At 47.0% G+C, this 14,644-nt stretch overlaps 2 protein-coding genes across 3 annotated transcripts in view; both read right to left on the bottom strand.

The window, feature by feature from the left end:
* ALKBH3 (alkB homolog 3, alpha-ketoglutarate dependent dioxygenase) overlaps window positions 1-8,958 on the bottom strand; it is a 28,105-nt gene extending 19,147 nt beyond the window's left edge. Inside the window, exons 1-4 of one of the 2 annotated variants that reach the window (XM_074149693.1) lie at window positions 8,821-8,958; window positions 6,541-6,653; window positions 5,315-5,349; window positions 268-315 (exon numbers count right to left, since the gene is read on the bottom strand). In XM_074149693.1, coding sequence (XP_074005794.1) covers window positions 268-315; window positions 5,315-5,349; window positions 6,541-6,653; window positions 8,821-8,908 — 284 coding nt within the window. In that variant the 5' untranslated portion in view covers window positions 8,909-8,958. The remainder of the gene's footprint in view (window positions 1-267; window positions 316-5,314; window positions 5,350-6,540; window positions 6,654-8,820) is intronic. The other variant, XM_074149694.1, reaches the window with a different exon arrangement.
* A 1,908-nt stretch (window positions 8,959-10,866) lies between these two features.
* Window positions 10,867-14,644, bottom strand: part of HSD17B12 (hydroxysteroid 17-beta dehydrogenase 12) — a 109,424-nt gene continuing 105,646 nt past the window's right edge. The window contains 2 exon segments of the mRNA XM_074149623.1: window positions 10,867-12,558; window positions 13,062-13,211. Coding sequence (XP_074005724.1) covers window positions 12,454-12,558; window positions 13,062-13,211 — 255 coding nt within the window. The 3' untranslated portion in view covers window positions 10,867-12,453.

The following is a 14,644-nucleotide window of genomic DNA, read 5'->3' as shown; positions in this document are numbered from 1 at the left end:
CTCCTTATTCCGGACAAGAACAGCAGATGCACTAAGCACTAGATGTTAGAGGTTCATTTTTCTTCTCTTCAGTGCTGCTCACACTGCGTACGTCTCTGCTCCCTGATACTCAAAGTACTTCCAGAAGTACTCTAAACAGGAAGGGCAATATGCACCTGCTAGAGCCAAAACACTCTGCAGAGACTAGACTTGAGGAAGCCAGGTGTTACCCTGTTGTTCTGCAACAGCAAATGACAAGTTTCAAAAAAAAAGGTGCAATTCACTTACCTAGAAATGCCGGTTGGTGCTTTGCTGAGCTCATAGACACCAGGTTTGCTGAGGATGTAAAAAAGGAAAGAGCCATCAGCCGGACAAACAACAAGAAATCATCTTACGCCGAGCGGCATGGACTAGAACCACTGTAAACCCGGTCTAGGGAAAGTATTCTTTAAAAGGGAAAAGAAAGCAAGCTTCGCTCTACTAAGGGAAGCACTAATATTCTGGATACAGTCAGAGGTCACAATAAAGCATCAAGGGGTGTTGCAGAAGCAAACAACTTTGTGTGTACTTTCTGCCTCTCACTCCCATTTCACCAAAGGCTCAAAACACAGTCTTAAGCCTCTAGAGATTTCACTGAATTTCACTGAATTTCACTGATTTTTTTTAGAGTTGGAAGGGACCGTATAGATCATCTAGTCCAACTCCCCTGCTGAAGCAGGATTGCTTAGAGAATGCTACTCAGGACTGCATCCAGGCGGGTCTTGAAAATCTCCAAAGAAGGGGATTCCACACCCTCCCTGGGCAGCCTGTTCCAGGGCTCTGGCACCCTCACCATGAAGAAATTCTTCCTCATATTTGAGTGGAACCTCCTATGTTCCAACTTGTGCCCGTTGCCCCTCGTCCTCTCACTGGCAACCACTGAAAAGAGTCTGGCTCCATCCTCCTTCAACCCACCCTTCAGATACTTATAGGCATTAATAAGGTCTCCCCTCAGCCTTCTCTTCTCCAGGCTAAAGAGTCCCAGCTCTCTCAGCCTTTCTTCATAAGGGAGATGCTCCAATCCCTTAATCATCTTAGTTGCCCTACGCTGGACTCTTTCCAGTAGTTCCCTATCCCTCTTGAATCGGGAAGCCCAGAACTGGATGCAATACTCCAGTTGTGGCCTCACCAGTGCAGAGTAGAGGGGGAGAATGATTTCCCTCGACCTACTAGCCACACTCTTCCCTATGCAGCCCAGGATTCCGTTGGCCTTCCTGGCCACAAGAGCACACTGCTTGCTCATTGTCATTTTGCTGTCTACCAGGACTCCCAGATCTTTCTCTTCGGAGCTTGGCTCCAGCAGGTCCACACCTAACCTGTATTGGTGCCTGACATTCTTCTTCCCCAGGTGTAGCACCTTACACTTTTCCCTGTTGAACCTCATGAGGTTCTTCCTTGCCCAGCTCTCCAGCCTGTCCAGGTCTCGCTGGATGGCAGCACGGCCCTCCGGGGTGTCAGCCACCCCTCCCAGTTTGGTATCATCAGCAAACTTGCTGAGGATACACTCTGTCCCCTCGTCCAGGTCACTGATGAGTATGTTGAACAGGACTGGACCAAGTATTGACCCCTGGGGGACACCACTGGTTACAGGCCTCCAGCTTGAACCTGTTCCATTAATCATTACCCTTTGGGTCCTGTCACACAGCCAGTTCTCAATCCACCTCACTGTCCCCTCATCCAGCCCACGCTTCCTTAGTTTTCCAATGAGGATGTTATGGGAGACAGTGTCAAAAGCCTTGCTGAAGTCAAGGTAGATGACATCTGCTGCCCTCCCCTCATCCAACCAACCAGTTATGGCATCATAGAAAGCTATCAGATTGGTCAAGCATGATTTACCCTTGGTAAACCCATGTTGCCCACTTCCAATAACCCCCTGCTCTTCAACTTGTTTGGAGATGACATCTAGAATGAGTCTCTCCATTACCTTCCCAGGGACGGAGGTGAGACTAACTGGTCTGTAATTAATAGATACATAAACGAGGGATGTCCCAGGGAATCTAAAGGAGACAGCCATACCAGGCTGCTCCCTGACCGCTATGTTTGCATTTACAGGTATACAAAGAGCACAAGGGTAACTGAAGATGCAAAATCCAGTTCTCAGTGAGATGACCAATACCACAATTCTACTAACAGCGAATTGTTCATCTTTGTGTCACACAGAGAAACCAAGTTAGAGGCACCTGAGCAGTATTTTAACTATTGTAGCTGGTACAAAGGGAAAATGATTCTTCCCTGTTACGAGCTGCGCTGTCAGAAAGCATTATTTACTCTCGTACGAACTGCTGGCTTCACCTACCATCTCATTTTCTCCTAAGCTAGCTCCAAACTTTATACAGCCTAGAGCACTCCAGGAGTTCCTCTCTCTCCGGCATTGCTTCTCCCTCAAAACCCTTCACCAGCTCATGAGGTGATCACACACTGTTATTTGCCCCATCCTGTATTTAAGAAAGTTAAATACCCAGAAACTTCTGAGCTCTTCCCTAGTGCATATGCGGAGCATAAACTGTACCGTGTTACCTACAGCACACTGTTGCTGTGAGAATAGCATTTCCGTTTTGTTTCCTCTGTATTTTTTTGATTTGTAAATAAATGTAACAAATGAAAGGTCAGTGAACCTTTAGAACACTTTTAAGGCACTGAATTTACTTAATTATTACTATGTTATTACTACCAATCGTAAACAATATGCAAAGAACATATGGCTCTATCATTCACACTGAAATGGACAGTTAAAACATAAGCAAAACTGTTAGAACCTGTAAGTGCTTCTGGGAAATTCTGCAACCATTTCCAGCAATATTTTTCATGAGCCTTGACAGAAACACTTCTCAAAAAGTAGTTCTGCTTAACGAATCCAGGAGGAAGTAGTTAATGATTTGCTTATGCACCTGGACACGTATAAGTCCATGGGGCCAGATGGGATTCACCCAAGGGTATTCAGAGAGCTGGCGGGAGAGCTCACCAAGCCTCTCTCCATCATCTATCAACAATCCTGGTCAACAGGAGAGGTACCAGATGACTGGAGGGTGGCCAATGAGATGCCTATCTACAAGGGCCGGAAGGATGATCCGGGAAACTATAGGCCTGTCAGTCTGACCTCAGTACCGGGAAAGATCATGGAGAGGATCATCTTGAGTGAGCTCTCACGGCAAGTGCAGGGCAGCCGAGGGATCAGGGCCAGCCAGCATGGCTTTATGAAAGGGAGGTCCTGCTTAACCTACTTGATCTCTTTCTATGACCATGTGACCTGCGTTCTCAATGCGGGGAAGGCTGTGGACGTTGTCTACCTGGACTTTGGTAAGGCCTTTGACACCGTCCCCCACAGCGTTCTCCTGGAGAAGCTGGAGAATCATGGCATAGACAAGTATACTCTTCACTGGGTAAGAAACTGGCTGGATGGCCGTGCCCAGAGAGTTGTAATTAATGGGGTGAAATCCAGTTGGCGGCCGGTGACCAGTGGTGTCCCTCAGGGCTCAGTTTTGGGGCCAGTCTTGTTTAATATCTTTAATGATGATCTGGATGAGGGGATTGAGTGCACCCTCAGTAAGTTTGCAGATGACACCAAACTAGGTGGGAGTGTTGATCTGCTTGAGGGTCGGCAGGCTCTACAGGGGGACCTGGACAGGTTGGATCAATGGGCCAAGGCCCATGAGATGAGGTTTAATAAGGTCAAGTGCCGGGTCCTGCATTTCGGTCACAACAACCCCAGGCAACGCTACAGCCTTGGGGCAGAGTGGCTGGAAAGCTGCCCAGCAGAAAAGGACCTGGGGGTGTTGGTGGACAGCCGGCTTAACGTGAGCCAGCAGTGTGCTCAGGTGGCCAAGAAGGCCAACGGCATCCTGGCCTGTATCAGGAATAGCATGGCCAGCAGGAGTAGGGCAGTGATGGTGCCTCTGTACTGGGCGCTGGTGAGGCCTCACCTCGAGTGCTGTGTTCAGTTCTGGGCCCCTCACTACAGGAAGGACATTGAGCTGCTGGAGCGTGTCCAGAGGAGAGCCACCAAGCTGGTGAGGGGTCTAGAGAACAAGTCATATGAGGAGAGGCTGAGGGAACTGGGCATGTTTAGTTTGGAGAAGAGGAGGCTGAGGGGAGACCTCATTGCCCTCTACAACTACCTGAAAGGAGGTTGTAGAGAGGTGGGTGTTGGACTCTTCTCCCAAGGGAATAATGACAGGACCAGAGGAAATGGTCTGAAGTTGCGGCAGGGGAGGATTGGATTAGATTAGATATTAGGAAGAATTACTTTACTGAGAGGGTGGTCAGGCACTGGAACAGCCTGCCCAGGGAGGTGGTGGAGTCACCATCCCTGGAGGTATTTAAGAAACGTGTAGAGGTGGCACTTTAGGGCATGCTCTAGTGCCTGAGATTATTGGGTTGTGTCTGTTTGTGGATGGGGTGGGGTGTGGTTGTGGGCGTTTGTTTTGGTTTGGTTTTGGTGTTTGGTGTTCTGGGATTTTTTGGGGGTTTTTTTGGTTTTGGTGGGGTTTTTTTTTTGGTTTGGTTTGGTTTTTTGTTGGTTGGACTCGATGATCTCAAAGGTCCCATCCAACCAAAAATATTCTGTGATTCTGTGAACTGTTCACTACCACTCCAGCATCAGGAGGGCAGCTGAACATCTCAGCCCAATTATGCCTGCTCTGCACAAATACCCACCGAGCATCAACGTAAAACCAACATACAGGGAGTCAAAAGCTGAATCTCTAACATGCCTCTTGGGAACCACTTAGTAAGAAAATTCTACCATACTGAAGTAAATTTAATTTTCAGAATTTGCAACTTCACTGTACACCACCACACCTTGTCACATTTCATGCCAAGGTCATTCTGCAAAGATCCCTGTTTCAACACAAAGGGTGAGTGATCTACAGGGCATGAGTATGGAGCTTGACTCTGACACTTAGTAGCAGCTCCTTTTCCAAACCTTCAAAGGAAGCGCTGCCTGAGTTGCCATACCAGCTATATTCCTGGACAACGGTGAGCAATTTCCAGCATAGTTCACACGGGGACTGTTGTAGGAAAATGTACATTGATAACCAAAGGAGACATATTTTCACTTTTGTTGATCCAGAACATCCATTATTTGTTCTTCCTGGCTTATACAGCTACACCAAAGCTATAGAAACCAGTTAACAGAGATTTGGACTCTCCTGATTATAAATTCAGTTCATGATAAAAGGGCTGAAAGTCTACATTTTGTACTGAATTTTCTTCCAAAGTGGAGAAGGAACTCTCTTTCAGCAGATTCCCACAGACAAGAAAACCTCAGGAAGGACAGTTAAGTCAGGAGTATACTCACTCTATCACACCTGCCTCGGGAACTTTGCGCTCCACCTGAAAGGTAATAAGGTGACATGGTGAATATTAAACATTTAATGGCATGCTCTAGTCAAACAGAACTAATTACCATCTCTCGTGACTCTATATAGCTGTATACTGTTACGACAGCAAGAAAAACATACCTCTGGACAATTGGTAAGCGGTAACAACCCAGCCACTCTCTCCATGTGCAAGAAACTCTCAAAGGCAGCTACCGCTGCAGGCGGTTTTTAAACAATCAACTGCCCCCTAATGGACATTCATTTCTAAATTATTTGGATTATTACAATACTTGCCATTTATCACCTGCAACCAAAAAAAAAAAAAAAAAAAAAATCTCATCCTTACATTTGGAAGTAAAAATCTACAGCAACTGTAGGAGGAATGAACAAATCCCAGGCCCCAGACAACGAGCAAAACACAAGACAGACCAGACATAGCAGTAGCTGACACTTTAAAAATTGTCTGCACAGCTTGAGATAGCTGGTTTTTGTTACAACAAACCACACACAGAGTAGTTTAATCCAGCCTGGATTATCATTCTGGTTGTCTCAGGCACTTACGCTTCTCTGATCTCAGTGCAGCACTCAGATACAAGGAGGTACTGAGCTGAGCAAGCAAGAGGGTCAAAACATAGTACTATATAGATACCAGGGCTCTGCCCCAGAGAAAAAGAGAATCTTCCCAGACCATCTCCCATCTTTCAAAGCCAAGCAGACAGCCTTTCAAACGCTTCTGGCTTGGAAAGAAGTGTTCGATAGTTGGTTGGGTTTTTTTCCCACTCTACAGAGCACAATGTTCTTCATCTGCTGACAGTACATAAAGCAAAGTCTATAAAACAATTCCCATGCTCTTCCCCTGTAACAAATAAGACAACTGAAGGGAAAAAAACAGAGCTCAAATCACGCTGGGGACATTGCATCATTCTGAATAGTTAGTACAACGTATTCTTTTGGCTTTCTGAAAAAAAAGTAGTTATGAACAGGTATGTAATGAAAACCTGAAGCTGAACAGAGGGACCATCATTTTCTGTTTGCCATATATGCAAGACAGTTGCACACTCTGCTTGGTAAAAGACCGAAGTTCAACTCAGCTGAGTTTTTAATTTGTTTTTAAACATGAGGCTATAATCTCAAAGTTGGATAATTTTTATCATTTGAGGTTTAATAAAAGATGAGATTCTGCTAGTTACCGTGTAATTTTTACCTCTGATGGTTTTTGAAAGACAAATTGCTTTTGAGCGTGAGGCTGATCTTTCCTCATCCATGCCGGTCTGGCACCTGCAGGGGCAAGGCTGGTGGCCACAGGTGCCTTAGGTGCTAAAGCAAAGAGGAAAAAAATAATTAAAAAATAATCACACAAAATAGAATTTCACCATATAAAAATTACAGTTTGGAAGAACTTATGGAATCATTCTTTGAAGTATTCTCCTCTGCTTGACAGAGAATCTGGGGAACAGGCAAACCTCCATTACGTGAGAGTAAAATTGCACAGAAACCGGAATTTTAAAAAATATATTAGTTATTCATAGACAAAAATGAAAACATCATTTTATCAGAAAGGATAACACGTAGAACCTTTCCATTCTACCACAAACACCTATCACATGCCACCAGAAATTTGCCCAAACAGCTAAACTGCTTCCTTCTGCAATTTTTTTTTTTTAGGAAACAAAAAGACATTTCTCTGAGAAAAACCCTTTTATTAAAACAAGATTTTGAAACTAGTGAGAAAGTATGGAAGAGCAACTCGGGCATATCACTTCATGTGTTTTATTTACAGATTAAAAAGGCTTTAAAATGGGCCTGAGAGTTTTAAAAAAAAAAAAAAAGTCAAGTAAAAATTTTCACTCTGCATAACTCAAAAGATTGGAAAAATAATTTTTAAAAAATCCCCTTAGGAATAAGTGGAACGATATTCTGTGAGATATTTCTGTGAGAGAAAACCTACAGGCTACATGTACAAGTAAAAATAGCTGGTGGATTTTTTTCAGGAACTAAAAAAGAAAAGAAATCAGCTTGCCTAGAACGCTCAGTCTGCAGAGAAATGGGAGCTTTCCTGGGCATTGCAATCAGGAAAACGGAACACGGTGGTTTTGACCACATTCACAAAATAAACCAGTCCTTCTTGCGGGACTGGAAACCAACACCGACCTCTCCTGCCTCTGCTCTCTCTGGTTTAAATGTTTGATACAAACCAGTGACATCAACTCCAGCCCTTTCAACTAGAAGGCTTTATTTTGCAATATTTTCACTGTGAAAAGAGAAAGGAAGACACGTGGTAAGTTTTATGAATAAAAAGTGACTAACAGTCACCGAATTCTATTTGTCTCATTCAACTTGCCCAAAGATGAGAGTAAAACGCTTGCTTAGGCGTGTACATTATAAACACATCTATGCACATACGCAGCTGTGTTCAGTGTCCAAAATTGCTACAACGTACCTGTGACACACCTAAAAATTTTACTGAAAAACTGGTTCTGAACACCTGAACGTTAGTTACGTGGAAAAGCTGGACCACCGCTCAAGGCTCTGTGTCACACAAAACGCAACCAAGGAGACATGTCCTCATGGTTCCACATCTGCTGCAGGTGCACACATGCCGCTCAGCAAAGAAAACCATGCTAACTTCCAACTGCACCTCTCACAGAATCACGGAATGACATGGGGTTGGAAGGGACCTCTGGAGATCATCCAGTCCAACCCCCTGCCAGAACAGGTCCACCCAGAGCAGGTCCCACAGGAACGTGTCCAGGTGGGGTTTGAATGTCTCCAGAGATGGAGACTCCACCACCTCTCTGGGCAGCCTCTTCCAGGGCTCTGCCACCCTCAAAGGAAAGAAGTTCCTCCTCAGGTTGAGATGGAACTTCCTATGTTCAAGTTTGTGCCCGTTCCCTCTTGTCCTGTCACAGGGCACCACCGAGAAAAGACTGGCCCCATCCTCCTGACACCCACCCTTTAAGTATTTATAGGCGTTGATCAGATCCCCCTTCAGCCTTCTCTTCTCCAGACTGAACAGGCCCAAGTCCCTCAGCCTCTCCTCATCAGACAGATACTCCAGGTCCCCTCATCATCTTTGTAGCCCTCTGCTGTACCCTCGCCAGCAGTTCCCTGTCCTTCTTGAAGTGGGGAGCCCAGAACTGGACACAGTGCTCCAGATGGGGAGTACTCTACGGGCTTCCAAAGCTTGGCTGATTATTTTTCGCCTCGGCCCACACCAGGCCCAGGGCAGCAGTTTTCCCCACACCGCCTCCAAGACCAGGGCAGCCCCCCGCTCCCCTCCGGGGGCCTGACGAGGCCAGGGCAGCCCCCCGCTCCCCTCCGGGGGCCTGACGAGGCCAGGGCTGCTCCACCGCTCCCCTCCGGCCCCGGGGCTCACCAGCACCGGCCTCTCCGCCGCGCCGCGGCCCAGGCAGAAGGGCCCTGGCAAGCCTCAGACACCCGCCCGTCAGGGCTCGGGAGCCGCCGCCGCGCCCCTAGGCCTTACCTGGGAGCGGGGCCCTGCCCGCCAGCCGTCCCGCCGGAGCGCCGGCCCAGCCGCCCTGCACCCGCGCCCGCTGCCGCCTCTCCGTCATGCCGCCGCCTCAGCGCCGGCGGAGCCCGGCTCGCCTCCGCCGCTCCGCCCGCCCCCGCAGCCCGCGCCGGGTGTTCCGCTCCGCTCAGCGGCAGAGGTCCCCCAGGCAGCGGGCTAAGCCTGCTTTTCCTCCCCGGGTGTAGGCGGCCCGCCCGGCCGCGGCCCTGAGGGGCGGAGGCACCACCGGCCCCCACCCAGGTTGCAGTCAACAGCTGGAATCAACGCGTTTTCTGTCAAAAGGTGGCAGTTCTCACAAGGAGGCTGCTTTTAAGGAGTTGCTTAAGTTACATCTGTATTTCCCCAGGTGGGGGAGGCAGCAGAATAGATTCATAAAGTGACAACTAAGGAGGGAAAGCAGAATTGGCTCCCCCCTGCAGGGCTCAGCCCCCGCCCGGCCCAGGCACAGGGCAGGGCTCATGGCGGCTGCCCTGGGGTGATGCCGGAGGGAGCCGGGCCTTACCTGCAGGCGCCTCACAGAGTTCCTTCTGCTCCCTTCAGCCCCACGCCATTCCTGGGCGAGGTGAGCGGCTGCCTGAGGCCTTGCCACGGCTCCTGGCTGCGATGGTTTCCTTCACCAGGGAGCAGGAGGCCGGCCATGGGGAACGGGCCTGTGCTGGTCAGGGATGGCTGCCAGGGAGGTGAGGGGCAGACGCTGCTCAACTCCGGTCCTGTTCTTCACATTGAAACAAGGGAGTGAAAACTCACTCCAGATGGAATTGGAAGGTTGGAAAGGACCTTTGGAGATCATCCAGTCCAACCCCCTGCCAAAGCAGGTCCACCCAAAGCAGGTTGCACAGGAACGTGTCCAGGTAGGTTTGAATGTCTCCAGAGACGGAGACTCCGCCACCTCTCTGGGCAGCCTCTTCCAGGGCTCTGCCACCCTCACAGGAAAGAAGTTCCTCCTCATATTTAGGCGGAACTTCCTATGTTTCAGTTTGTGCCCATTCCCTCTTGTCCTGTCCCTGGGCACCACTGAGAAGAGCCTGACCCCATCCTCTTGACACCCGCCCTTTAGATATTGCTCAGCATTGATCAGATCCCCTTCAGTCTTCTTTTCTCCAGGCCCCAGGTCTCTCAGCCTTTCCTCGTAAGAGAGATGCTCCAGTCCCTCATCATCTTCACAGCCCTCCAGTAGTTCCTTGTTTTTCTTGAACCGGTGAGCCCAGAACTGGACCTGGTGCTCCAGATGGGGCCTCACCAGGGCAGAGCAGAGGGGGACCATGACCTCCCTGCCCTCTTACGCTGCATCCGTGACAAAAACAGGCTTCGGAGCAGAGTTGCAAAGAGACAGTAACAGCACCGCAAGGAAACCCCCTCCTGTTTTCTGTTGCGTGCCCAGGACGCTTCACGGATGTTTCATATCGGAAGCCATCACAGACGCACATCACCTTCATCGCTGCGGTGAACAGACGTTCAAAAAATCAAAGTCAAGGCAATTTCAGTTAGAAAGCCATTCCCTGCTGCAGTTTGGAAAATAAAAAAAGACCTCAGAGGAAGCTTGGGAGCGGGAAGCCCAAGTGCAGCCTTCTAGCACCACACACAGGACAGTGAGGACATCACCACAGGCTTCAACAGCCCCCCCCGCCCCCCAACCAGGTCCAGCCTTGCCCGGCCACCACTGCTTCAGTGCCAGGCAGGCAGGCATGCCATTCCCCTCCAACGTATTCCTTCCAAACACCTTCAATAGTTAGAAAATCGTTATTTGGAAATAACACTTTCTTATCCATAGCTTAATTAATAGTTTTAATTAACAGTTTATTTTGTGTTCCGGTGATTTTCTGAAGAGCAGTGCTGTAAAATAGGTAACGGCCAGGAAAACAGATTTATAAAAGCTTTGGTTTTGGCGTGTAAAAGTACAGCCATTTTCACTGCATTATTATATATGCTAAAAGACAATCAGGCATTTAAATGTACAGGCAAACATTTTAAGGAAAAAAAAACCCAACACATTAAAAGATTCAGAGTAAATTTCCGTTTTATTTGTTTTACAAAGTCCACAATACAGATTGTTTAGTCCAATGCTTCCACGTCAGACCCAGAGCAAACCAAGTCATGTGCTCTTTCAGAACTAATACCACTGACTTCACCTTCCCTGTTCCGAAAAATTAAGAAAACTCAGATTTGATCAGCACCATTGCATCGGTATTCAGGTTTGTTTTTGTTTTTTTTTTTCAATGTACAGAAATGTTAGCCCCAAATCATGTCTCGGTACAACATAACTTTACTTCAAAACCAGAGCTTGAAATTCTTTCAAAGGACAGAAAACAACCTCCACTCTTCAACTGTAGGAAGTCACCACAGAAAATATCGGAAAGCTGCTTGCAATTTGATTCGCCTTGGAAGTTTCAGTACATTTTACGTTTATAAAAAGGAATGTTAGAGACCAAAATCTCTACTGAGAGAGTAGGTAAATACAGACAACAGCAGTGCAGACTTCTCTGATCGCCTAGAGTCGGGTAACTTCAGCCTCACTACAGCACTCCATTTTGGAACAGAACCACGAAACAAATCAGTTAAACCCAATTAAATTAACAATGTTCTACGTTTAAAGAAGTTTACTGGTTCTCATTTTTAAAGCTGTCTTCAAATATTCAGGATTCGCGTTTCAAAGGGCCTTCAAAAAGAATTTCAACCGTCGACGCTAACGAGGAGCATAACTCATTTCAAGCTCTGCATTTAAAGTGCCCACAATCTTTAACGTACCAACCAGCACGTAACGCGTAACTCGTGACATTTATCTACATTGTGTTATCACCACCTATGACAAAGAGCAGGCACTGAACTTTTAAAAATGTTATTACAAATCGTGAAGATTACATATTACTGAAAAGTTAGAAACCATATTCCAGAACCAGGAATTGAAATAATTTGTGCAATGTTATTTTATGTATATATTTATAGATGAGCAGTTACACTCACTCAGTTTTGGTTTTGGCCCAACTCCCTCAAAGTTCATAACCTCCCCCCCCCCAAAAAAAAATATCTCACTGAATCACGTAAGCAGGGGAGCATCCATCAGCTGGCTGATGATGCAGAATCCTTCCAGGTACCCAAAACCTGAGCTGGGAAAAAGTTATACTCTGTCAATAGTGCTAGGTTACCTCTTTAAATAAAATATGCTCCCTTCCCACTCCTCTCCACCCGTCCAGGAATGTGTGAGAACTACTATTTTTCTGCCCTTTTTTTTTTTCTACACAATACATAGATGTGATGGACGCTGTAGAACCAAGCTGTTCCTCAACAGCGCAATGTCTGATCAAGTCCATGTAAGTATTTCTTAAAGCACAGTGCAATTTTAGTCCGAAGCGCTTTCCCCCCCCACCCCTGCCTCATAATACCTATAAGCGAATAAAGCCTATTTTTTAAATCAGTATTAGAAGTCACCAGTCTCGTTTCACCTGCATCCTCAAAACGAAGACTGGTTTTTGCTTGTTAGAAAGTACACCTAGGATTGAAGATGTTGAAGATGTTAGGTCTGCGCGGTGCTGCAGCGTGGGCATGGAACCTGCGGGAGTCCCAGGCTTCCCATATCAAGTTGCCTCCAACTTACTTCTCCTTCATTTTTTTCAAATAACGAGCCCGTACTTGTTTGTTTGTTTTCATGAGTAAATTAATGGCAGTAGGTGTAGGTAGAAGTGAGAAGATCCATCCCTAAAAAAAAAAAAGTAACGGTTACCTGCACGCACAAATATTTCCAAGTTATGATTAGAAGTCAAAGAACAAAAAATATGTAATATCTCAAATTATTCTTTACTCATCTTCCGTAATAAACACATACAAAGGACGTTACACGTATAAATACTTAAAGGGTGGGTGTCAGGAGGATGGAGCCAGTCTTTTCTCAGTGGTGCCCAGGGACAGGACAAGAGGAAACGGGCACAAACTTGAACATAGGAAGTTCCATCTAAACATGAGGAGGAACTTCTTTCCTGTGAGGGTGGCAGAGCCCTGGAAGAGGCTGCCCAGGGAGGTGGTGGAGTCTCCGTCTCTGGAGATATTCAAAACCCACCTGGACACGTTCCTGTGCGACCTGCTCTGGGTGGACCTGCTTTGGCAGGGGGGTTGGACTAGATGATCTCCAGAGGTCCCTTCCAACCCCAAATCATTCTGTGATTCTGTGATTCCAGGTCCTTATGTCTTCCCAGGTGACTTACCATGAGCGCGTGGGGCAGGCACCCGTTGGTCTGGGACTGCAGTCCCACCGTGCCCAAGGCAGCTCGGACGTAGGTTTCAGGACTGGGCTTATCGAAGGTCGGCTTGCGGATCTTGGACATTTTTGTTGCCACGTAATACGGTAGAACGCTCTGCACGTAGGGAAGATCGTGTTAAGCAGAGAATGCTTTCAGATTAACTTACAGATCCATCAAGAAACTAAAATCGTTGGAAATCAGGTAACCCATATACTGAATTATAGCTTAAGCCAGCCTTCTTTGTGATTCTGGCTACAAAACCAGAATGTACAATATCAAAACCATTTTTGATGAGGTATCTTGTGGGCCACATATGGAATGTGAAGGATAGATAGTCTAGTGGTCTGTTGATGGTCAGCATCCCCAGCTAGGGCTCTAGAAAAACTACTCGTGCAAACCTATGGCTAAAAAGCCTTTCTTAACATTTTTGAGCACAAAACTTCATTCCAGCTGTTTAACAGAAAATGCTGCAGTGTTGCTTCTCAGTAGTTGGTCTCCCAACGTTTGCTGGGGAAAGAGGCGCAGAACCCAAGACAGGGTTTTATACTCAAGTAACAGCTCCTCAGTCAGGCACCTGTACAGAGAGAAACACGAAAGCAGGAGGAAGAAAGAAAGGGAATGTCAGGGAGACTTGGAACATTGGGCTTGTAACTCCACAGGAAGGCTTGGAGGTAGGAGGAGACATCGGTGGCAGAGTGGAAGACCTCTAGGACAGAAGGAAGGATCAAGAAGTGGAGCAGAGTTAATGGGTTTTTATAGCAATGTTTGGAAGAAACAGAAAAAGTGATGGTGGGTCTCAGAGCTATCGGCCCTGGCATAATGGAAAAGCAAGAGGAAGCAGCGTGAATATGTGGCTGACAAAGGGACATAATGGCATGTCCACGGTGGGGCAAGATCCCCCAAGACCTCAGGGATCCAAAACCACATTCCACCTATCCCTAGCTCATGCTACTGAAGAAGGGAAGGGAAATGCATGCACACTTGCACACTAGGAAGCAACCCTCTTTCCCCATAGTCACGGTTTTGACGTTGCTTTTAACTCGTCCTCAACTTATGTCTCTAAAAAAACATAATCAAAAAGCCCTGGTCTGTAGCCACTCAATCAGATAGTGACATACCACATCTCACAAGCTTTGAAAGGCTGGAACCTCACCACTTGAACAAGGACCTCCTAAAAACACTGACAGTTGGTCTCTGGGGCTGTGCTGGTGATTCTACTGCCCATCACAGTAGTGTGCGCGATGACTCACATAGCTTTACAGCAGATACCTGAGAAGTGTGCGTCCGCTTATGCTACGCTAACGGACCTCAAAATGAGAGAGAATACCCCATTTCAAAAGTCACTATATTTGGAAACCTGCTTCCCCAAGTTAGTCTCTTAAAGAACAACGACCACACATGCTTGACCTCGGAAACATTAGCTTTACCATCACGCTCTCAAAAGCGTAGCGCAGGGGGAAAGGACCACTTGAACTGCCGTTGACTATTTATCCGTGCCACTGCTGTGGGCATTTCAACAGGAACTCGACCACCACACAGCGGAAGCA

The sequence above is a fragment of the Numenius arquata genome, chromosome 6, assembly GCF_964106895.1.
Source record: "Numenius arquata chromosome 6, bNumArq3.hap1.1, whole genome shotgun sequence".
Lineage (NCBI taxonomy): Eukaryota > Metazoa > Chordata > Aves > Charadriiformes > Scolopacidae > Numenius > Numenius arquata.
The sequence above is the reverse complement of the archived record's forward strand: the minus strand, read 5'-3'. Positions and strand labels throughout refer to the sequence as shown.